Below are 25,196 nucleotides of genomic sequence, written 5' to 3' on the forward strand. Positions count from 1 at the left end.
TGTTTATGGTTTTAATCCACTAACACCTATGGATTTAATACCTTTACCTGTGCATGAACGAGGTAGCTTGGATGGGAAACGCATGGCAGAGATGGTGAAAGCACTACATGAAAGGGTCAGGATGCAGATCGAAGAGAAAGGAAAGCTGGTTGCATCAAAAGCAAATAAAGGAAAGAGACGCGTTACATTTGAACCTGGAGATTGGGTCTGGGTGCATTTCAGAAAGGAGCGTTTTCCAGAACAGAGGAAGTCGAAGTTGCAACCAAGAGGCGATGGACCGTTTCAAGTCATCGAGCGGATCAACGACAATGCCTACAAAGTGGACTTATCAGGTGAGTATAATGTTTCAGCTACTTTTAATGTTGCTGATCTATCTCTTTTCGATGCAGGTTCAGATTCGAGGACGAATCCTTTCGAAGGGGAAGGGGATGATATGAATCAAGGCACGTCCACAACCGAAGCGAGTCAAGCGACGAGTTACGGAAAGGATCCATTGATAGTCGAAGGCGGACCGATGACGCGATCGAGGACGAAGCGAGTGAAAGAAGCGATGGGATTGCTTGTCATGCAAACGATCGATGAAACAATGTTCGGGAGGTCAAATGGAACAAGTTTCATGTTGGGGTCGAAGGCCGAAGGAACTTGGATCAACGAGATAAAAGCGGACAAAGGCGACACGGAGTTGGTCTATGCAACCGCAAGCTCAACGGCCTATGCGACCGTATAGAAGGCCACCGAAACTACATGTGGCTGGCTGGAATGATCTATGCGACCGCATAGAAATGATCTATGCGGCCGCATAGATCAAAAAGTGGAAAAAAATTCGTTTTTTTTTTTAATTTTTGCCGAATCTTCTAATGTTGGTAGAACTCTTGTGAAATCAAAATATTACCATATTTTGATTAATTTGGACGTTTTTTATGCCATAGTATAAATAGGAAACTCTTTTCATTATGTAAAAAAGAAACTTTTGCTGAAATTAATACAGAGAGAGAAATTTTCTTTCAATCGATTGTTCTTCATTGGACAAATTTAGAACTTATCAAGAATCGATTTCTTGTGGCGTTCTTGACGTCGGATTGTGGGTTTCATTGATTGTAATCAAGGGGTTTCAGATTCTTCGCTAATCTGAGATTTCGTGGTTCGATTATTGGGGTTCAAAATCCAAAATCGGATTAGTATTGACGTTCTTGGGTTCCGCATCAATCTAATTGTGGGTTTCGTAGTTTCCATTGCTACGGGGTTTGCATCAATACATATCTTGCACGTGGGATTCTGAAATAGTGAATGAAATTAATAAGTGATGAACACTGCACTCTCCACTGTCACGCACTCATAGGATATGACAGGGTAGGAGACAAACACAGTACATACTTTTGTCCTAATTATTTCATAAACTTTTGCACCAAATAGATTTGCTTGCACAAAGCGAAACATACATACCTTTAGTGGCCCAAAAAATTGACATGTTGCCTTTTATCAATGGCTAATTATTAGATCATGAGTTGGCTACATTTTTTACATTGTGCCCCCAATTTGGAGTAGTTTTTGGTGGGCTTTTTTTTTTTTTTTTTTCATATTTAGCTCAATTGGGCAGGAATTAAAATTAAAATTAAATTAATAGATTTTGATAAAAATTGATAAAATGTGTGATTTTTGACCCAAAAAAAAAAATCACATACACATCTCACCCTTTTTTTCCTTAATTATATTTAATTGATCAAGTGTATCTAGCATATCATAAATTACAAATATTACCGTCAAATATCATTTTGATTTTGTCATTTTTATCTTCATAATAACGAACACTTCTCCTACCAACCTTCTAAGGTTAAACAGGTGTTAGACTCAATATATCGTTTTACTTCTTTTCAAAGTCATGTGTTTTTAATCAACAGTTGCTATCTTCTGATCGCTTTCCTAATCAAAAGATAGGAGAACACTCCTTTCAATGTAATGGGGTCATTTTGTCGAATTTTTTCGGTATGATTCTATCAAAGCACCGTAGTGTACTTCAATTTAATTATTCCATGTTCAATATATAAATTAGCCTATATTTGATTCTCATTATTCCTACATTATAATGAGAATTCGATTTTGAAATAGTAATTTTTGGAGAATTTGTAGTTAAAAAAGAATGAAAAGTTTTGAATTTAATGGGGACCAAACATTAACTTAATATCCTACTTAAGCTGTAAATACAACCATTGAGGAAGGACGGTTGCCATTTGAATTATTCTGATAATTTAATATCCTACAAAAACTATACATTTGACAAACTCGGTCACACCATCTTTTGTCATAAATGTTGTGTTGCATTAGACAATTATAAATGTAAATAATTAGACAAAAAAATAATAATTTACGATCTCAGTTATTGTAGTGTGCAGAAACAAATCTATAATGCTTGACAGGTTATCAGATTACATTCATTTCAAATTGACCAATAAATCAAATTTGGGGTGGGTCCATTTTTATCTTCTATGTAGTCCACCAAGAAATACTTTAGAAGAAGATGGATAACGAAAAAATAAAAAACGATGGAATCAATCGCAATCAATATGCCACGATAAATTTTATGGGTAGAATGTGGTATGAAATATTGATACAATCTTTTAGCTTTTCGAAACAAAAATATGTTTAATCACCATTTATTGTTGTAAGAATTTGATGAAAAAGGGGAATTTCAATTTATCTTGATTGAGTCTGCTAAACATGTGAATGGCAAAAGAAAATGAAGGAAAACTAACCTATATACAACTCATCTCCACTATTTAAGAATTACGAAATAATCCTGAGGGCGTCACGGACCAGCCATAGTAATAATCAAATACTGGAATAATTTCTTGACTATGACATTCTTCCACAATAGAACCATTAAAGAAGTTCAATGTCACTTTCTTCTACGAGTTGATGTTATTTAGCACCCATCATACTCCAAGTAACATATTGTGATTGTTACATCTCACCCCCTAACTTTCATAACCAAACCGTTCGATCTAATAGATTTTTGAACGTCAACAGCGCTGGGTTTTCTCATTCCACACACACACACACACACACACACACACATGTATGTATGTATGTATGTGGGTGTGTGGGCGCGCACGTTCAAATGTTCCTTTTAGTTAATTCCCCCCCCACCCCCCACCCCCATTTTCTACACTATTATTTGCATAAAAATGAAATTTGAGGTCTTAAAATTTGAAAATCATTTTAAATTCATAAAATATAGCAAAAACATATATTAAGCCCCGTTTGATTTATCGATTGATAAAAATTTAAGTCAAAATCAACAGTTAATTTTATTCATATTTTTATAGAATTCACAATTTTTATCAACTGTTAAATCATACATTTCATCATCTTTAAATTTAATAAAAAAAATAGATTTTTTTTTTTTCTTTTAACAGAACTAAACAGGGGATAAATTGTAGAGGTGACATCACTTCGAATTCGAGTAGTTAGATCTTGTGTTAGAAAACAAACTTGGGAATGGACTAAATGATTGAACTCACTTTCCAAGTAATTGCACCCATTCTCATCATTCACCCTTTATTCAATCCGTACTCCCTTGAAAACTCATGCAAAACGACAGTTCAGAGTTCATTAACCTTGTCAGTTTTCTTTCAATTGCATTTTTTGGTTTCTGTTCATGGACACTTCATAATTCATTCTCCACAGCTCTGTTTATGAATATTTGTTTTCAAACCTTTCCCCTTAATTGCCATCAAGTTCTTAAGTTATTCGTGAAAACTCATATCATATACGTAATCGTGTAAAAAGCTAAGTTTGGTGTAAAAATCATATATCTAATCATGTAAAAATAAAAATAATGCAAGTTTCTCAGAGCCTAGCAACTTAATTTTTTTACTTTCGGACTATGTTTTTTCCTTTTTTCTTTAAAGTAAAAAGAAGATCACGTCAACAATGAATTACTAATATGAATAAACATTCTTGCTTGACAATGCGTCAAAATAACTTCTCTTTGCAAGCTAATTAACCATTGTAGGATGTGACATTGAGACGTCAGTAGTGGACAAGATAATTCATACCACCATGGAAATGATGTGTGTGTGTCTATATATATATAGAGAGAGAGAGAGAGAGCATGGGGGAAGAGTTTGCAGAGGAAATGGAAATGAAAGTGAAGACTACCCTAAAGAAGCCACACTTTGTTATGATACATGGTATTAGTGGGGGAGGGTGGTGCTGGTACAAAATCAGATGCCTAATGGAGAATTCCGGCTACAAAGTTTCATGTATTGATCTCAAAGGTTCTGGCATCGATCAAATTGACCCCAATACAGTTCTTTCCTTCAAAGAATACAACAATCCACTCTTACAATTCTTGTCATCCTTAAACGACAACGAAAAGGTCCATTCTCTCTCAATATCGTCTAAAAGTTTAAACTCCTTTTAACATACACTTCACATGCAGTTTGAATTCACTTTTCCATCATAAGAAACTTTGTAAGTGTTGATGCAGGTGATTTTGGTAGGACATAGTGCTGGGGGGCTTAGTTTGACAGATGCAATTCACAAATTTGCAAAGAAAATCAGTCTCGCAGTGTATGTTGCGGCCACCATGTTGAAAACGGGATATGTGACGAAGGAAGATATCAAAGATGTAAGTTCTTCGAATACTCGTACAACTTTTGCACCTTTGCCATTTATTAAGCAAAAGTACACTAATTAATATAAGGAAATTCGACTTTGCTTAACGTTTTTGAGATAAGCCATAACATCATATGTTATAAGGGATATGAACATGTTTTAGTATATGAAAATGTCTGTTATGAACTTGTTTACAATTCATTGTATAGATATGAACATTTTTACAATTCATTGCTTAAGGTTTTAGGGATAAAACCCCATAACATCATATGTTATAAGGGATGATCTCCCATCCATGGTAGGCAAGGGCTTATCGTTTGAACATGTCCGATATGAACTTGTTTACAATTCATTACTTAACGTTTTTGAGATAAAACCCCATAACATCATATGTCATTAAGGGATGATCTCCTGTCCATGGTGGGCAGGATCTTATTGTGTTGAATTATCAACGAGGACGGCTTATCTTGGACATCAGTTGTGGGCAATAGAACAATTTTGCACATGTAATAATGAGTTGAATAGAATTAAGGCCCTGTTAGATAAAAATAAGTTTTTGGTAGATTTTGATAAAAGGTGATAAAACGTGTGGTCAAAATTAATTATTTATTTTGACTTAAATTTTAAAATCTTGATGAATATCATTACGTACTTTTTTCTATAATTATGTAAGTTATGTTGAGTCGAGCTCCGTACATGGTCTAAAAGGTGGGACATGAGCAGTTTGTTTCTGAATTTGGTGAGCTAAAAGACATGCATTTCTATTGAAGAGCTTTTCTCTGAGAAAAAAATACAAGAAAGTGGAGTGCTGGGCATGGCTTTTCAGTCAAAGCGGGTTAAGGGGAATCATTCGACGTCAATAACATTGGACTGTCCTAAATAATTGTTGCCATGCCAACTGTCTTCAATTCATTCTTTCATGTCTGACCGTATCCAAATCCAAATCCATTCCCTCTATTATCTTCCAACATTTCTGCAAGTAATGAAGATCCTTTTGCATCTCTCCACGAGTAACATGTTCTTTTTGAATTTTTGTCAAAAGGGATTTTGTCTGATTTATTAGAGGTGTAAAGTGAAAAAAATTGTATCCAAAAAAATGGTGTACAATGATTTAATGTTTTTTAACCCCTTGTCCCAATTTAATTACTAGGGAGTGCCGGATCTATCTAACTTCGGAGAAATTGGAGATGTATATGATATTGGCTTTGGAATGGGACTTGATCATCCTCCAACCAGTATGCTTATTAAGGAAGAATTACAACGAAAAATCATTTACCAATTATCACCTCAAGAGGTAATTACTTTTACGTTGAACGGTTAATATCGACGAAAGAATTGTTTACCCATATTTGATCGCAACATATATTGTACATCGATACTTTTTAGCGTTCGTCACTGGTTAAAGATAGACCTACGTGTTAGTTTGTTTAGAACCTAGTGTATGTTTGGTAGCAATTTTTTGACCGTTATTTTATTATTCAAGCCGTCATTTTTTACTTTTCTCTCACATTTATGATCCACTTTCCCTCCAATAGTCAAAAAATTAATTCTCAAAATCACTACCGAACAAGCCATAATCATATAGTATACTTAACTTCTGGACTATGAATCAACCTATCAGTTATATGATAGAAAGAATTCTAGTTCATTATGATGAATCAATCGGCTACAAAGTGAATATAGGCCTTGTTGGAAAAAATGGGAGATTTGTGTATAGATAAACATATCAACTAATAAATATTAATAACATAATTCAATAATTTCATAAACATAATAATATGATAACATTGTAATTCAACAATAAGAGAGTTAGAATTGAAAGGTATTATGGAGTCACGTCAAGGACGTTGTTCTAAAGTCATGTTGTCTTTCTTTTGTGCGGATACTTTCGGCACTATACGGCTCCAAAATAAAACGCATGTGGGTCACAGCCGATTCTCCTTTTATGGACACGACCATAAGGAGATAAAGAATGAGCCTATCATCGAATTATCAAAACTATAGAAATATAATATAAAATATAGATAGAATATTTTTGTATTCAAATATTTCAAGTTGTGTCTAAATTATAAAATATCCTCCCTTTTCATAGTGTACATCTTAAACCCCCACATAAATGTGAATAAATTCAATTAAAGTGTAAGTTAAAATATATAATTATGACTTTTAGTTTTCTATTAAAATCTGACTATTAAAATAAAAGAAAACTGAAAATTAAAATCAATTTAATTTTTTGAAAATTTAAAATTTAAGTTACAACAATCCCCTACAAATTTTAAACTTTCAAAATATATAAATATGTGTATAATATATAGCATCAACGTTGTACTATGTAATAGGTGTAGGTGTCTTTTGGACTTGAACCTCACTTAGTGATAACAATTTTCATTTGAGAGAATCATAATGGACTAAACCTTGAATTAGATTCCTTTAACCAAACTTCAATTGTCCCATACAAAGTATTGATTTAGGCTCTAATTCATAGCGAGTAGCGATCTAAATAGTTATGCGCTCTAATCTTGATTTTAGTAAGAGCCTCTAGAAAATAACCCAATTCTATAATCACAGCGTCATGACAACTCTTACATATATGAATCCTCTAAGGGTGCCTTGTGATCCACGCCTCACGAGAATTCTCGCATCGGTACTCATTCAGGGTTAAATCCTTCCTAACAACACATTTTATTGTTAACACTATAACCATAGGGATAAACACAGATAATATAATCCTATTACAAGTCACGCAGTATAAGTTGTTTCTACCACATTGAACATTTTTCATAGTATCTCCAATTACAAAAGTTTGGTTACTCTTGGACACAACTCCCTTATGGGCTTAAATCCATTCCCTCGATGATTTATTATGCACATTACGGACTATAATTTAATTTATGTCTCTCTTCTACCATCAATATTTGTAAGCTCTTATTCTTTGCTTGCACATCTGCACAGTTATCTAAGAAATTTTCAAAGTACTAATACCACATAAGAAAAATACATGAATTTTCTAATTTTGACTTTTAGTAACACATTTGGGCCGATGCATCCATTAAACTCTTGCATTTCATCTGCAATTCTACAATTTTATTTTAAAGACTTTTTGAAAGTCAATTTTACAAGGATAATAAAAAGTTAAGATATATCTATTTGAAATTTTGAACACCCCCACATTCCAAAGGTATTCAACTTGTGGAACTTTTTTACCACATTCCAAAATCGCTTTTTTTTCCCTTGCATTCCTCATATTTATAGGTAGGATGTCACTTACTATAGAGTAGGAAAGGACAGCATCTATTACATGATATGAAAATTCAATTTATATGATTATTGATCAAAATTAATGTCCCACATAATCAATATAATTTAATTAAATGAATTATTACTTAATCTATTTGACAAGACTTTATGAGCTTAGTGATTAGTCCAAATACAAATATATACCATTAATTCTCTAACTTGGATAATATGACCGAACACAATGATGCTCATGTTCACAAAACATTAAATAATAAGAATTAACATAACCATAAAGTATCAAATATAGTTTAACAATATTGATCTAAGTAAACATGCTTTCATAGTAATAAAATAAATCTTAGATACAAAATATTTACAATTTTGTACTCCAAATTAGCTGAACACGGTGTCTAAATTTAATTAGACCATAAACTTATGTTCAAATATAGTACATCAAATATTCTGCAAAAAAATATTGTTTCGATTAAAAACAATCACGTGAAATTCTAGCAAATATAGAATATAGCTCAAATTCATGGTTCACCCGCATTCACTTTAATAACTTAAAATAATGAGGGCTCATATAAAATTTAAAATAATTAAATGCCAAATTAATTATTCTAATTATTAAGATTTAAAGCTTTTGAAATTTAAATCAAATTGATCATACTACATGGTAGTATTATTATATGTTATTCAAACATCAAAACATGAGTTATATATCTAAATTGAATAATAATAGAATCACAATTATCCACAGGAATTGCATTTAAACCTCTTTCAAATATCATTTAAGCACATTATTGAGAGCTAATTTTTTTAATCGTTTATTCAAAATAAAATCATAGAATTCCTATAAAAGTACAGCTTCGCAAAAAATCTGTAAGAAATATTGTTTTTTGACACCAAATAGAAAGTGCATACAAGAGCAGCTTATGCAGCCATGTTCACAAGAAGCCACATGATTCAGTTTTCCGCACTAGCACTTGTCAGAATTTTGTGTTAAGTTCTATTGAAGAAATACGCTTGCTAGGTTTTTTATTTTATTATTCTTGTCATGGATAGGAATTAGGGCTGTTCTTTTCTAGTACATATATTTAGACATGCTTGAATGAATCCATGAAATAAACTTGTAATCATAGACTTATCTTTTCTCATTGTGATTGAGATAAGTATGCTAAGGATTTTACAACTTGTACATTACCTTTTACCACCTTGTTGACAAAAAAATGTGTTGGCAACAAATTATTGGATGAAAAGACAGCCCTTTTTTTTTTTTTTTTTTTTTTTTTTTTTTTTTATTTTTTTTTTTTTTGGGAACTGTCCAATAATATTCTCTCAAATAGAATGTACACCAAGCATGATTCATATACTAATTCTTTGCTTCCAATTATACCGATATCAAACCCGTACATGGCTAAGACCTTAAATGTAATTCAGGATTCCACGCTAGCAGCCATGCTTTTGAGACCAGGACCAATCCAAGCACTAAAATCTGCTTACTTTGAAGAGGGAGAGGATGCAGATGGAGTTCCTCGTATATACATTAAAACAACCCATGATCATGTAATAAAACCTCAACAACAACATGCAATGATCAAGAAATGGCCACCAACAGATGTTTATGTTTTGGAAAGTGATCACAGCCCATTTTTCTCTGCGCCATTTACACTCTTTGGCTTGCTTGTCAAGGCTGCAATTTCTGCTGGATGCATCTAGCTGGTCAAGGGGAGAATGGACATTCTTAGAAAAGATATTAAGATATATCTTTGTATATTTTATTCATTCTACTATCATTGAACATTCAAGTTCTCGTTTCTGTTGCATTCATCCCGGTTTTATTTAATAGACACACTAAGGAAGAAAGAAGATGGAATGTGCCCTGTATTGGAGATTGTATTTGTCCGTGTATCTGCGATGTATGAAAAGAAATATTAATTTTTTATTTTTTTTTTATAATTTAATTGTTATAGATTGAGTTTGATTGTTTTGATATTATAAATCGAACACTTTAAGTGTTGTTAAGTATGGAAAGATTGGATTTTATATACGATCTCAAATTTATAGTCCACAATCGATAAATAAAGATTGATACTTTATTTTGATAAAATTCAGTGTCGGTCTTGTGATTGTCAGGGTCCGAGGTGAAGTTCCTAAATTAGGCCTCCCCAAAAAAAATCTGATCTTGTTAGCCACTACTTGCGGATTGTGGCGAATAACAAAGAGGAGAAGATGGGCACGAAAGAGAAGGGAGAAGAGAAAAGGCCCAAAAAAAAAAAAAAAAAAAAATTCCTTTTACATCATTTCACACACACACAAACACAAATTGGGCCAAATGAGGCCCCTTCAGCTTTGGGCCTGAGGCATTGGCCTCTGCACAGGACCGGGTCTGATAAAATCATATCAATTTTATTGAAGTTCATCTTTGACTTTGTAATATGATTGAGTTTGCATTTCAAATGAATTGAACTAGACCACGTGAAATTTATTTTGACGTTAACCACACATTTAATTTAAATTCAATGTCGTATATAAGATCTTAATCCAAAGTGAGTACCTATATTCTCAATATAGAACCCATCAAGCACTATCATGACTTCAAATAATTTTCTAGTGGACAATTGAATTGGAGCTCGATAATTTGACAGTGATTGTTGAATTAATATTGTCATGTAATCACATGGAATTGTTGAATGTAAAATGAGACTTGAGGATCTATGTATATTTGAAAAATGGCATTTTGGTTATCTTACCTTGTTGTGAATATTTGAAATGACTCGCAACATATGTATATTTGAAAAATGGCATTTTAGTTATCTTACCTTGTTGTGAATATTTGAAATGACTCGCGACATAATACATCATAACAATAAATTAGATGATATAATTATTGATTGTACAATTTTAATGATTTTAATTAGATTATGGATGCAGTCTCGTTCGTTTAGTGGAATAAAAGTAAATAAATAAATTATATTAATTGATCAAAAGTTGATTGGATTAAAATTAATTTATTGAAACTCAATTTGATTCAATCAAATCCATTCGGTGCTTCAAAATAAGAATTGGGATTGATTAAATAACTTTTTGAGGATTGAGTCATGCTTGCTTGTGTACGTCAAGCATGACAGCCCCCCCCCTACATGAGGGGATCCCACAATCAACGTGTTGTATTGAACTATTGCTGTACAGGTAGAATAACCCTTAAGGATTGGAGTGTGAATGATTAAATTGATTTGGACTGAATATGCCGATCTTTCTACCTCGTGTACCGAACACATGGCAAGAGCGTGTGCCACGCGATGACACACACTAAGTTGGCATAGGCCACACGTGTGGTACATGTGATGAGACGTGTCTCTTTCTGTATAGACAATAAATACTCATGTTCATGAAATTTTTCCTCATTCAAATTATGCCCTGCTTGGGCCCTATTTTAATGAGATTTTGAAATACTAATTTTTTTGAAGAATGTGATTTAAAAAGAAGAAATTTTTTGTAAATATATGTGTAATATTATTTTACTAAAAAGTATGAGTTTGGAAAGAAGAAAAAGAAAAATGAATTAAAATTAAAATGAAACCCAAACAGGTTCTATATTTTATATATTGTGCCCAAATTAATTCAGTAATTACAATTATGGTTTTTGCTTTGTGACTACACACAATAAATCTAGTGGGTTTGTGGCCCCCACCAAAAATTGAGAATATATATTTCTATATGGCTTTCATATTATTTTACTAATTATTTTTAACAATATTATTTTGTGTTTCAAAAATTTTGATAGTAAAATTAGGTCCCTACTGAATTTAATTTCGGACTCTGTCATTGACTGGAAAAGACTCGAAGGGAATTGGATTCTTTTTGCCCACAACTAAAATGCCCCTTTCTTGCATGTCAACAAATGGAAGCCATTTTTATTTAGAATGACTTTGTCTAAAAGTTTAAATTGTTCGTATCAACTTGTCTCTTTACGTTCCACCAAAACAGTAATGGGTACACAATTTTTGTAAATAGATGATGACCCTACTAAAATCAAGAGGAATATTGCAATTCTTAGGTGAAAGCTAACACTGTCACTCGGAAATAATGTTACAGAAATAAAGAATCTTTTTAATTCTTAGCCAAACACGCTCAAAAGTTGGGATCATGGGACCAAGAATTTTGAAGAAAATGCAAGTATCGATCATTCAAATTAGTCTTTGATCATCTTCAAGAACACCGATATTGTCCAAGATTTTTAGAGCTGAATTTAGAAGAGAAATGTCCGTGATCTATGACAACTGGGAATGACTTGTAGAAGCTGTGCTACAGAGAGAACAACTTTGCCAAATCTTTCATGACCAATCATGGAGCCCAAGCACCAGCTCTATACCGCCATCGGATTTCATTTTGAGTTCTCCAAAACATGATACCGGCAGCTGAAAAATCCCAGAATATGGAGGAATCTGTTACGAAATTGGATTCCGGGGGTTTTAATCATTTTTTGAGCTTGAGAATATGTTGAAATCTTCAGATGAGTTGCTGGGGAAAGGAACATTTGGAAATGCTGCATATATTGCAGTAAGGGAAAATGGAATGAAAATTGTGGTGAAGAGACAGAAACTAGTGAACGTTTCAGAAAAAAAAGTACGAACAAATGGGGGTTATCGAAAATTTGAGGCACGAAAATCTGCCTGCACTGAGGGCTGACCATTTCTCCAAAGATGAACAGCTTCTATTGTATGATCATTACAGTAATGGGAGTGTACCTGCAACGTTACATGGTGTATTACGTTCTTGTTCCTGCCTTTTTATTGGACCATATCGTGTCTAATTTATAGTGTTGATTTTTCATCTCGACCGATCGACCATGAAGGATTATGCGTGGAGGCCCTTTTTGGGGATGAGAAATTTCACCATTTTATAGGAGAGTATTTGTTCATTTCCATGTCTGGACTATCCAGAATCGCCATTTCAACTTAACTTTAGGTTCTTTCGTCGAATTATTCTGCTCAAACAAGGCCATTGATAGGCACCTATGACTGGGGCTGAGGGACTGATCCGATCTGAATTCAGATCAATGGCTGAGGGACTGACACCTCAGCTCTTAGCGCACACGATGCACTTGTTTGAGCCCCTTTTTGGCTAAAAATGTATTTTGAATATGGTTAAAAATCAAGATAAAGTTGAGTTTGTGTAATATTATTTTATTAAATAATATTGTTGTGAAAAAGAAAAGAGAAAAATATATTTTCGAAATAATGGGGATCAAAGAACTTATACAATTCGATGCATTTTATCATCTCCCAGAAAAACCAGCAAGAATTATATTCATTCTACTGCCAGGGAGCCCTTTGGGTGAGGAACACCAAACCATAACCTCCAAACAAGACTCCTCACGAGTTTCCAACTAGACCATTCACCTCTATAAATGCCCAATTAACCGCAGAAACTAATCACCTATTTGTCTCCATTCAAAACAAAACTCTTTAATTCTCACACTCATTTAAACTACACATTCACAATAAAATATTTTGCAAGTAAACCCAAAATTCTTCGCTACTTTTTAACTTCACATTCTCTGAAAAATAACTATTCAAAACATTATTTTTTCTGAATAATGGCCATCAAACAGGGACTCAATGAATACCCAGAAACCCAATAAATGGAGAAAATATTAACATGAACATTATACCAACAGAGAATATACAAAACAGTACACAAAACACCTAGCAAACCAGTGCATTAGGATTTAGGAATGCCTGATGATAATAGAATCCATGTGGGACTGGGGCAGGGCTATAAGAAAATGCACATTTCTGCCCAAAATGTTCAAAGATTCTACTCTATGCAATGTTCCTCAGCTTTAACCAAAAGAATGAGAAAAAGGAAAAGAGGAAAAACGTAGAACGGTAGACCAAAACAGGCACAGAAACAGGTGGCACTGAGAGAAATTTTGGATAGTCATTCTATTCCTCTCTGTTTTCTACAACATTATTATAAATTGAATAGGATAAATGTACTACTAAACATGCAGTGTAGGACATCAAAGCACGCCTTCAAAAACATATATAAAGAGGTGATTTCCCAACTCATCTGCTATTGTCAACAATCATGTCAATGATTATAACTTCTTAGTGTTCTACAACCTCTAAAAAGTAACCCAGAGAAATACAGATAGAGAAATTTGTTTTGCTGAGATGATATCTCCATCTACAGGTTATTTTCAGAATACTTCGCAGCACCAAAAGTATGAGTCACCAAATCATCTGAAATCTGATAATAGTAGAAGTACAACAATCACCACAGTTAAAGATAATCAAGATGGTCTACATCTAAAAGGAGTTGTACAATTACCTCAAATCTCCTGAAGTCAATTAATCACCCGATACGAAAGCTTTATCTTCATAATATCTTCTTTCACTTTCACCCTTTTTCTCATTTCGTTTCTGTGCATATGAAAGCAAAGTGAGTACTTGTGATCAAATAAATTCTGAATTAATCAAGTAGCACTGAAAAGAACGACAGTTCCTGAAGTCCTTTAAACACTTTCAGACAATGAAAATCGGACGTAAATAAACCTGGAATGCTTCATGATTTGATACTATCCTCCTGATTATTGTGCTAGTTGTAATATCCAAAGGACTTTCCAACAGCTCAAAAATACCCATACTGATAGGAACAGCATAAGGATTGTCCCTCTCCTGCAAGATCATCAAAAACAAGCAATCACTAGGCGTGGATATGCAGTATGAATATTAAAATATCTAGTAACATACCTTCTGAAAATCATTATCCTCAGCGACAGTTCCATGCACGACCAAAGAGATATTGAAAGTCGTTATCTGCAGTAACAAGAACCTCCAGAATTAAAGAAAAATGGGAAACAATAAAGTGCATGTGTTCACGGAAAGGTCAAGTTTGTTGCAATGAACCCCAAGAGGAGCAAGAAACTTGATCATCGAAACCTCTAGCGGAGAACTGCTGACTTGAAACTATTAGAAGCAATCAATTTTTATAGATAGCGTACATGGAAAAAGGAAATGAGTCGTACAAATTCCGTTGGTAAACTGATTTTATAAATAATATCCCGACAACAGAAAGGAATTAAATACCATGAAATAAATTATGAGAATTAAGAACAATCTGCATCAAAGAGTTGTCTTTTCCCACAATAAATAAAGTATTGATCCATCTCTTACAGTTAAATCTAAAATATATAGAAACTAAAATTTGAGCAATTATAGTGTTACAGCTATAAAATATTTAAAACATAAGCATAGAAAGGAAATCATAATATATATATATTTGCCAAAAAATAATAATAATAAATAAATAAATAAATTGATCATTTTTATTGAAAAATACATTCCATTTAAATTTGCAGTCAATGACCTATTGGTTGAAACAGTGACACACGGCCAATACCCCATCATAATTTGTATTTACTCTGGGTCAGCGACCAATATGGGCCTGATTACTATGACTAAAAGTAGAGTGAAAAATTCAACTTCTCAAATTAGTTCTTTGTCTTAATAACTATTATAGGTTCTCAAAGGAGGTAAGTTTTGGAGTCATCGTATAAAAAACCAATCCATATTGAGTTTAGATGAAGTATTAGTTTAGAATATCACTCAAATTCCAAACATGAAAAATCCACAGGCCCTGTTAAAAACAGGAAGCTTTTTTGTTTGATGAAATATAACCTCAAAAATCAGTTGATTCTACATATTTCTTTGATATTGGGCTAAAAACTTGAGCATTTGTTTAGGTTTAAAACTTATTTGGTCTCATTCGCTTATTTATAGTAACCTTAAGAAATCTCTAAATTTGGGTCAGTTCAAAATAACTAATTAGAATAACATACCAAATTCAAGGAATATACTTTATAGCTTTATCATAGTAACCAATTAACAGTACAATCAACAGGTTCAAAGATCAACCTCAAGGGTTGTTATACATTTGGAAACAGATTTTTACACAGCTGCCCATCAGTTCATTATACAAATATCGAAAAGCAAAATATACATTTTGGACATGTCATGTGATTTCTTATTGGATGTCTACATAAAACAACAAGTGTCTCAATTATTATTTAACTTATTCTTAAATTAACAGCGGAGATGAGAGAGCACAAGTTTTGTGTAAAAATAAAAGGTATTAAAATCATGTATACTGCAAACTTACCGTATCTTTTGAAACCCCCAGTGGAGCACCAATAATTACCTCATCCACATATCGGCAAGCCAAAACACTTAAGCTTCTTTCATGGAGATTCATAATTGGACGGTGAGCTCCCCTTTTTGAACTGCAAGGCATCATACAACAAAGATGTAGAATCTTCCAAAATAGTAAACGTAACACAATCTGTAAAACTGGAAGCATTTATAACAGAAGTACAAGATACAAGTTTTTTTTTTTTCCCCCTTTCAAAAGTGCATCATTGCACCACACTCAATCTTAAGCATGCTCAACTAAACATAATGAAGGTTTATCCACAATTATCTGGAGTGGGCAACGTAGATACTCCGTCTATATTTTTCACTATAATACCCGATTTTAAAACTACAAGGCTCTTTTAATTGCCTAATTCCATATAATTCAAGTGCATCTCTTCCTTTAGGTTTACCATCAATACTTAATAAGAACAATCATTTAGAGAGAAGTTGAAAATAGAGAGAATCAGTAAAGTATTTCTACCTGACAGTTTGATCGGTATGAATACCAACAAGTAGAAAGTCTCCAAGTCCTCGAGCAAGCCTCAGTATCTGTAATTCACCAAACAAATAAAAACTTCTACACATAATGAGAAGAAAGCCAAAAGAAATGAATAAAAGCCAAGGATTCTTCTATCAGAATCTAAAACAAGATTGCGGCCAGATGACAAGAAAGCAGACTGCGAAGGGCTGGACCAAAACGATACTTCAATTTGGGACGTGGTCCAACATAAGAGGGTGAGAGTTAAACAAATTGACCACCACAAATTTAGAAAGAGGAACGTGGATCTGACATGGACTAGAACCATAAGCACGCAATCCATCCAACTCACAAAATTATAATGATAATTTATATTAGTACATAGATATGTTATCAAGAAACCAGCTAGCAGTCATACGCATAAAGAAAATTCTCCAGTATACCATAAAGGACTTCCTTAGCATCTATGTTAAGTATATGGAATGGGATAAATTATCACATACCTCCACATGTCCAGCATGGAAAAGATCAAATGCACCATCCATATAAACTACCCGAGCATCTGGACCAGGTCCCTACAAGGTGCAAAAATATATCATGAAAGATCAAAAGTCAGCAATTGTAATATCTTAATAAAAATTGATGATAGTAAAATGATCTGGATAAAAAATGATTGTGTAGAAGATCAATTCCACCAGTCTAAGAGTGAAAATATTTAACGGACAACTGAATAAATCATAAGCCAGAAGCAAATTGGATTTGAAATCAACAGCAGCACATGAAGCTATCTCATATATCTTGTTTGTGAGAGTTCTGCAAGTGATTCCTCTCTCTCTCTACTACCATATGCTTAGTTATCAAGCCTTTGGTTCTTTTTCTCTTGCAGGTATTTTTTGAAGTCAAAACTCCAAACTGCAGAAAGAAAGTCAAAAACTTGCAACCATGCTCTGAGGCTTTTGAAAAAACTTGGCCTCCAAATTAATCAGATAAGAATATGGAAAAATATTTTGAGCATGCGTGGCTTTAAATTCAAGAACTCGCATCTAAGTAAAATAATTAAGTGTTACAGGGTCGCTTACTTAAAGTTGGATGTAAAGTTCATTGGCCAATGCCAAACCCCATTCTATTGCCATTAATTTATCTTGAATGGACTTCACAGAAGAAAAAAGTGTATTTACCTTTAAGGATGCATGGTTTGATAAATTAAATTGCACTAATTAGGGCTGGGCAAATCTCCCGAACCGAACCGACCGAACCGAACCCGAACCGAACCGATCCGAACCCGACGGTTCTTGTCAAATTAAATACCCGAACGGGTATCTGAATTGAGAACCGACGGGTACGGTTCGGTTCTCGGTTCTAGACCAAGAACCGAAAAACCGAATAAGAACCGAATCTTTCTTTTTTTTTATGTTGATTAAATCAAATTATTTTAATTTTAATTTTTTCTAAACAAATTAAAAAATTAATGATTTCTAAATCCAAATTTTTTGCCCAATAATTTGTTTCATTTCTAATTTTTTAATTTTTGGCCCAATTATTTATTTTATTATTTCATTTCTTAGCCTAACAAGATCAAATATACTAAATAATCCTAAACACCTACAATAAAGTGCATAACGTTGTCTCGACTCTCGCAGCCTATCTAATATCAAGCCTTTGGTTCTTTTTCTCTTGCAGGTATTTTTTGAAGTCAAAACTCCAAACTGCAGAAAGAAAGTCAAAAACTTGCAACCATGCTCTGAGGCTTTTGAAAAAACTTGGCCTCCAAATTAATCAGATAAGAATATGGAAAAATATTTTGAGCATGCGTGGCTTTAAATTCAAGAACTCGCATCTAAGTAAAATAATTAAGTGTTACAGGGTCGCTTACTTAAAGTTGGATGTAAAGTTCATTGGCCAATGCCAAACCCCATTCTATTGCCATTAATTTATCCTGAATGGACTTCACCGAAGAAAAAAGTGTATTTACCTTTAAGGATGCATGGTTTGATAAATTAAATTGCACTAATAGTTGTTTTATGTCTAGCAAATGGATTAAATGCATTGTGGGTCACCCAACTTTAAGCGGAGTAGCAACCACATCACTTGTAGTCAATTTAGTGCAATTCAAGTCACCCAATTTCGATTTAGTTGTAAATCTGGTCATTGTCCATTATCCCGTTAATTCAAATAATGTAATATACAGACCCGGAGATTAAAACTAACGGATAACTCGCATGTTTGTCCACTTCAGAACCAATACACATCACCCATCTTTAAAAAGAAAATGCGTGAAATAAACACATGTTTTTACATTTCAGCTATCCATTAGTTTTTAAGTTCAGCAAATTATGTTGGTTAAACTGACGGCAGCAAACAAAGTGACCAGAGTTGTAAGCAAATTGAAGTTGGGTAATTAGATTGCACCATATTGAAGATGAGTAACCCAAATGCTATTTCTCTCAAAGTTAGGTGACCCGCAGTGTATTTAACCCTTAGCAAAAAGATACGAGAAGTAGACTTAAACATCAAATGGCCAAAAAGGACATTCAAATTATATAGATGAATTGTATAATAATCATTAAGTAATTATATTCTAGCTGACTCTATTACAATATGGGATGTATACAATTCGTTCTAGTGGCCAGAAGAAAATAAGTTTATTCCTAATTTTGACATTAACTCCTCCATAAAATAAGTAACAACTTATACTTTTAAGTAATTAAAAAAAGAATGCTCATGTTTGGCGCTTGAAATTTTACAAGGTTGGCTGACTTATAAGCTTAAATAAACATTCTCATGAGTCTATTTTAGTAGAAATACTTGACAAAACAAAATTTTTCAATATATTCTTTATCGATGACAATTTTAACCTTTTAACCTGATTGAGTATGGTAGAGTAGCATCAATTAGTCATTCATTACCAAAGAGTAACGAATCATCCAAGCAGTGCTTGTTCGTGCTCAATTGAATACTTATCACTATGTTTCCTGGCAGAAAAGTGCACATGATGCCAGCAGTTGTAGTATATTATGCACCAACACGCAATTTTTTGAATAAAATACTGACACTACACATCATCGACACGTTGATTAAATTCTTCAAAATTCTTCATTTATATAGTATAAATTTAGGTTTATTCTTGTTATTAATTTTTCATGTTCAAATCTATTAAATAAGAGTACCAATTTGTTATTTAATAATAACTTAAAGTTAAAAATATATAATATTTCCGATAAAGAAAGAAAGTTATATAAATTTAGTTTTATACTTGTTATAAATTATTTAGTTGCAATCTTTTAAGTAAGAGTACTTATTTATTACTTAATAAAACCTAGAATTAAAAATATATAACATTTCAGATAAAGAAAGAAAATTAATCATGATACAATAGAGTATCCAGTGACTGTCAGTATCTAACATGCCCAGCACGTGTCAAACATGTACGCACCCCAAGTTGAAGTGCCTGTGCAACACATGTTGTAACAGACGAACATCAATCCATATTCTCATTTCAAATATTTTTTATTCGACAATAAAATTTTCATTAAACGATTCGATTGAGGAAGAAAACACAACTCTGTTTGTACTCTACATGCAATCAGAACTTAATGATAAGAAACTTCACATAGCCGGACACCATATGAAAATAATGAAATAATAGTACTGTGTTCTGTTGTGTGGAATTTTAGATATATAAGTTGGGCATAGGTTAAGTGCAATATATGTATGTACCTTGCCATTGGAGAATTGAACAATTCTACGGGAGGTAGGTAAAAAATGAGATATGCGTGTTTCACTTCCAGAGCCACCAGCTTCAGATTTCGGGCTGTGACCATGGCTGAATTGTCGTTGCAAGGATGAGTGATTGTGGCTGTCACCAGTTGACCTCTCCCTCACACACAGAAGCATACGACCTATTTTTCAACATCTACGAACATTTCTTAGTTCCCCACAGACAATAAGCAGCAATGGCAGGTTCTGACATTTCAGTGGCAGATTCTTCATGATAAAAATGGCCTAACTTTTACGTTAAAATGCTTCAAGCAGAGACATTGGAAAAGTTGTGTACTTATCCAGAAATAAGGATGAAGGAAAAAAATATTTGACAAGATAGCTCAACTCAAGGAAAACGGAAGTACAAATCTAAATTAAATCAAGTGTTATAAGGATAAAAATCAGAGACCTTTCTTTTGAAGTGTTTTCATCACAGAAAATGGTGAATTGTTCTGACAAATTATTTGAATGAAAGCAGAGTATGGATATTGGCAATCTCAAATTTTAACTATATTAAAAGAACCTATGTCTCATAAGTGAGAGAATGAAGATTCGGATGGAACCTGCATTGATGTGTGGAAGCTTACAGGCAAATTGGGTAGTTTATGATTGACGAAATAGAGATTTCAAAGCGAAAAAATAAGCCTCGTGATTTGCGGTAGAGCGCTATTGTGTTAATTTATAAGAATAATGAGATATTCAAGGTTGTACGAACTATATAGGTAATAAATTCATAGGTGATACTGGGAAATTATTAGAAAAGGTGATTGACCACAGCTATAATTCAAAGGTTCGCTGACTATATATATACATGTATGTATGTATGTATGTATGTATGTATGTATGTATGTATGTATGTATGTATGTATAAGGTTTTTGTATGATTATTGTTAAATTTGAAAACCCATATGATAAATTCATCCATGGAAATGGCATGGTACAAGTGAAGAAGAAAATTTTGTTGTCTATATCACTATTATTAAAGATGAGTAAGATGGAGCAGTCAAGAGTTAATCTATAATGGGTAGTAAAAAAAACTTATATTACTATAGACTTGCATGAAGATTGCATGAGTCCCTATCCTTTTACTTTAAGTTATGGACGAGCTCGTAAGACAAATCCATGACTAAGACCTTTAGCATATGTTATTCGCTCATAAGATAGTTTTAGATAATAAAATAGAAGGGAGCAAGATAAATAATAAGTTGGATCTTCAGGGGAGCACTGTGAAATCAAAATGTATTGGGTGAAGTAGAACCAAGACGGAATATGTTGACTGTCATGTTTACTCATAGTAGGAATGGTAATCATACTAAATATTATTCTTGTAGGTATTTCGTGCATAGGATTTGACTGGGGATTAAAAGGACAGATTCTATGTATTTGAAAATATGTATAGTTTTATTGAAAATAGTTACTAGACAAGCTAAAAGGACAAAAAGTTCATTAACTAAACAAAATGAGGGTTTTAAGATTGATGTGTAGCCATGCTGGAATGGATGAATTAAAAATAATCGGCACACAGACGGTACCAATTGAAGATAAAATGTCCGATTTATGTGGTTGGAGCATATCATGTAAACATTTAAAATAAAATTCATTTACAAGAGATAAAGTTATCCCAATAGAAAGAGTTAGAATAGGAAGAAGTAGATCAAATTAACATGGCTCGGTGTTTTATAAAAGATTCAATAATATTGGACCTTTAAGTTAGACGAAGCGACCATGAAAAATTCAAGTAGGAGCCAAATCCTGTTGATCAGGAATAAGTCATTGCTCGTTGCATTTTATAAACATTGATCCATAAATTTTTAAAATGAAAGTCTAACAAGAATCTGATGATTGATGATGAGACAATATATTAGGAAAATCATTTACTAATAATACAGGCACAAAAGCAATGGTTTATGAGGTGAATCAAGAAATTTCCCTTCATACATGCATTTAAAAGAATAAGAAGGGCAATGAATGTACCAACAATGTCAGTGCTTGACACCCCTTCAGTGCGCTTAATCTGTTTATAGCGGCCAACCTTCTTAGCAAGGGCATAAGCATCAGAGCCATCGGGAAGAATGCATGGGTCGTCGCCATGGATAATATAATCAATGTTGTACTCATCAAATAGTTTTCTCATGAAATTCTCAGTAATAGCATAAGGAGCATCAGAAATAACTTCATCCACCCATTTCACTGCACTAACCATAATCATCCTATAAAGAGACAGCACCAAAATGAACGAGTTAGTTGTTGAAAGGTCACATAAGATACCTTGTAGGCTTCATTCAAGTAAAAGAAAATATCTTTGACAGGGACCTGATTCTTAAGGCTAAACCCACAAGATTTGGATATTACAACTTTCCACTTACGAAAATAAAGATTTATGAGTAAACCATTACAAATATTATGTTTGCTCCGTCTCTTGCAAATGTTTTGACCAAATACTGCAGTGGCACTCCAAATATATCTACACTGCATCCCCACCCACCCCACCGGCAACTGCAGGTCCATATTCTAGCTCCGCAAGTAGATACAAGCCAACAAAATGTATGAGTTTGCAAATAAATGCAAGTAAGAGATAACATCTGATAGAGGTTATCGCTGAACATTACAAAAAATAGTAATAAATCCATTTGGCATATACACATATAAGATAACAATGAATTCCTAGTATTCCTATGCTTCAGTTTGTTGAAAGCCACGTTGATAAGGATGCGACATCATTAATGCTACATAAATAAAAGCTAATCAGTAGACCAGACCAAGAAACTCAATCAACGAGTAAAATTGCATAGATGAATCAGCTGGCCCACCAAGGTGTACATACGTTGCGCTAAGTACTCTTGATTAGCAGTGTTTTTCAAGCTTTTGCATTACGCCAAACATAATTAAGAAAAGTTCAATCAGCCTTATCTCTGTTTCAACTTCCAAAGATATTTTACCTTCAGAAATTTACATCAGTTTCAGGCCTTCATTTGGCCGGTGCTAATCCTATATCCAGGCCATACACTTGTACATTAATTTTTTATGTCTCCATTCTCATGTAGGGGTTCAAGTCAAAGTAAACAAGGAGCAATAAGATACTCATCCACCAAATAATATGTATATAATTACCATTAAATCGAGACAGCTAAAGGACGGAAAATTTGTTCACAGATGTTAGGATCGGAAACAAAAGTAAGGCCACATATACATCTAGCATAAATAAATATATCAATAATGGAACATTGTAAATTAAGTGACAAATGAATTGGGAACAATCTGAAAAAGAGGGAGATATCAGACCTCTCATTAAGAGGAGTAACCGGAGGGCCTTTGTTTGCAATAATTTCCGCATCGCTGACAACTCCAACCACCAATTGGTCGCCCAGAGCTCGCGCCTGGCGAAGGGCATTGCAGTGGCCGTAATGCATCATATCAAAGCAGCCATCCATGTAAACCCTTATGGGCCTCTTCTTCTTCTTTTTCTGCTGAAAAATCTGGAAACCCATAACCGACGCCCCAATTACTAACCCTCCGATCAGCCATTTAGCCAGAACTCGTGAGCTTTGTTCCGAATTTTCCGTCTCCGAACTCATTCCGCCTTTCTTCCAGCTTGCGTCGAATGCTAATCAATGATCATAATAGGAGTGATACTTTTGGTACTGTCAACAATGCCTATGGCTGAGAATCAATTCGCCAATAAACGGTGCGCTCTTTAGAGATTCCTCTTATGTGTTCGTCTTCCCGAAGAAAATTGTCGTAGGACATAGAGGGATANCGCCAATAAACGGTGCGCTCTTTAGAGATTCCTCTTATGTGTTCGTCTTCCCGAAGAAAATTGTCGTAGGACATAGAGGGATAGAGGGATAATTCTGGAAAATATGCTGCTTTCAGTATTTTGTGAACATGTTCTGACAAAGCTAAGCCCATGTTGGCCCATTTTTCCGTACTTATTTCTTCAAATTCATTTTTAATTACATATAATAAAATTTATAATTTTTACTAATTTTTCAATCATACGCTTCATCAATTTTTATCTATGCCTAATAGGGCTAAGGTCCTATTTGGGAGTGATTTTTAGCCTAAAAAATTGATTTTTTACCGTTATTTCATTATTCTAGTCTTAATTTTTGACTTCTTCTCTCACAGATGACCCCCACTTTTCTTCTAATGGTCAAAAAATCAATTCTCAAAATTACTACCGAACAGGCCCTATGTATTCTCATCCGATTTTTAATAACTGCATCACATCTTAATTGGTTGAAAGGTTCATAATAGTTATTTATTACAATATCTTTATTCACAACTTCTGTATATCATTCTTATTCTCAAAAGGGGTAATTAACGCAAAATATTCCTACTTTGCAAGATTATTGTGCAAAACGTCCCTACCTTTCATTTTTGGTATTTTTGCCCATATTTCCACATTTCTTTGCGCTGAACGTCCTTTTCACTATTTTTTGATGATTTTACCCTCCATTCAAATCAAACAAAAAGAAAAGAAAGAAAAAAATAAATAACTAATTGCAACTACAGTCCCAAAATTTCAAAAAACTACAAATCAGTCACAAATATAGAAGGGAAGCCCTATCCAATTTTTCGTTAGTCAAAGGTGACGTTTGGCTGCACAATTGGATCAATTGGTGCTATAATTTCTGGAATTGATTATGTATCCACTGTTTTTTATGCCTGAGTTGCAATATCCCTGGAAGAATTGATGGAGTTAGGCATTGCAGCCCCTTCAATTGATTGAGTCGTGTTTTTGTATACGATCGAAACAGGCTTTCGAGCTTGGATGATGAATTAGATGAATTGACGATATAACCATCGACGTTTGGCACTGAGTAATCATTTCCCCAAGTTGATTCAAGGGTTGAAGCAGTTTCAAAGCCTCAATTGAAAGAAAATCTAAACCCGCTTGCGTA

The 25,196-nt window shown here is 33.5% G+C and overlaps 2 protein-coding genes across 3 annotated transcripts; one reads left to right on the top strand and one right to left on the bottom strand.

Annotated features, from left to right (window-relative positions):
- Positions 1-4,097: 4,097 nt before the first annotated feature.
- On the top strand, positions 4,098-9,788 carry LOC111408126 (methylesterase 17-like). 2 transcript variants are annotated; one of them, XM_023037932.1, is made up of 4 exons: positions 4,098-4,378; positions 4,490-4,630; positions 5,768-5,911; positions 9,295-9,784. In XM_023037932.1, exons 1-4 carry the CDS (start codon positions 4,112-4,114, stop codon positions 9,571-9,573), a joined length of 831 nt encoding a protein of 276 aa, XP_022893700.1. In that variant the 5' UTR covers positions 4,098-4,111; the 3' UTR covers positions 9,574-9,784. The 2 variants fall into 2 exon arrangements, with proteins under 2 accessions (XP_022893700.1, XP_022893705.1); XM_023037937.1 differs by lacking the exon at positions 5,768-5,911 and having other exon boundaries at positions 9,295-9,788.
- Positions 9,789-13,763: 3,975 nt separating this feature from the next.
- Positions 13,764-24,158, bottom strand: LOC111408137 (ethanolamine-phosphate cytidylyltransferase-like). Its single transcript, XM_023037941.1, has 11 exons — positions 24,141-24,158; positions 23,575-24,048; positions 22,267-22,502; positions 20,251-20,432; positions 17,037-17,108; positions 16,537-16,604; positions 16,024-16,144; positions 14,616-14,681; positions 14,418-14,540; positions 14,194-14,285; positions 13,764-14,112 (listed from the first exon to the last, which is right to left on the bottom strand). The coding sequence occupies exons 2-10, from the start codon at positions 23,865-23,867 to the stop codon at positions 14,214-14,216; spliced, it is 1,233 nt and encodes a 410-aa protein (XP_022893709.1). The 5' UTR covers positions 23,868-24,048; positions 24,141-24,158; the 3' UTR covers positions 13,764-14,112; positions 14,194-14,213.
- Positions 24,159-25,196: the final 1,038 nt, after the last annotated feature.

This window comes from Olea europaea, chromosome 2, assembly GCF_002742605.1.
Source record: "Olea europaea var. sylvestris chromosome 2, O_europaea_v1, whole genome shotgun sequence".
In the NCBI taxonomy this organism is placed as follows: domain Eukaryota; kingdom Viridiplantae; phylum Streptophyta; class Magnoliopsida; order Lamiales; family Oleaceae; genus Olea; species Olea europaea.

Excerpts from the sequence above, each read along its gene's own strand:
- LOC111408126 (XM_023037932.1), top strand. The coding sequence starts at position 4,112 with ATGGGGGAAGAGTTTGCAGAGGAAATGGAAATGAAAGTGAAGACTACC. Across the intron at positions 4,631-5,767 it reads CGAAGGAAGATATCAAAGAT|GGAGTGCCGGATCTATCTAA; the intron begins GTAAGTTCTTCG and ends TTTAATTACTAG. Across the intron at positions 5,912-9,294 it reads ACCAATTATCACCTCAAGAG|GATTCCACGCTAGCAGCCAT; the intron begins GTAATTACTTTT and ends AATGTAATTCAG.
- LOC111408137 (XM_023037941.1), bottom strand. The coding sequence starts at position 23,867 with ATGAGTTCGGAGACGGAAAATTCGGAACAAAGCTCACGAGTTCTGGCT. Across the intron at positions 16,605-17,036 it reads TCCATGCTGGACATGTGGAG|ATACTGAGGCTTGCTCGAGG; the intron begins GTATGTGATAAT and ends GGTGAATTACAG. Across the intron at positions 16,145-16,536 it reads CATACCGATCAAACTGTCAG|TTCAAAAAGGGGAGCTCACC; the intron begins GTAGAAATACTT and ends GATGCCTTGCAG.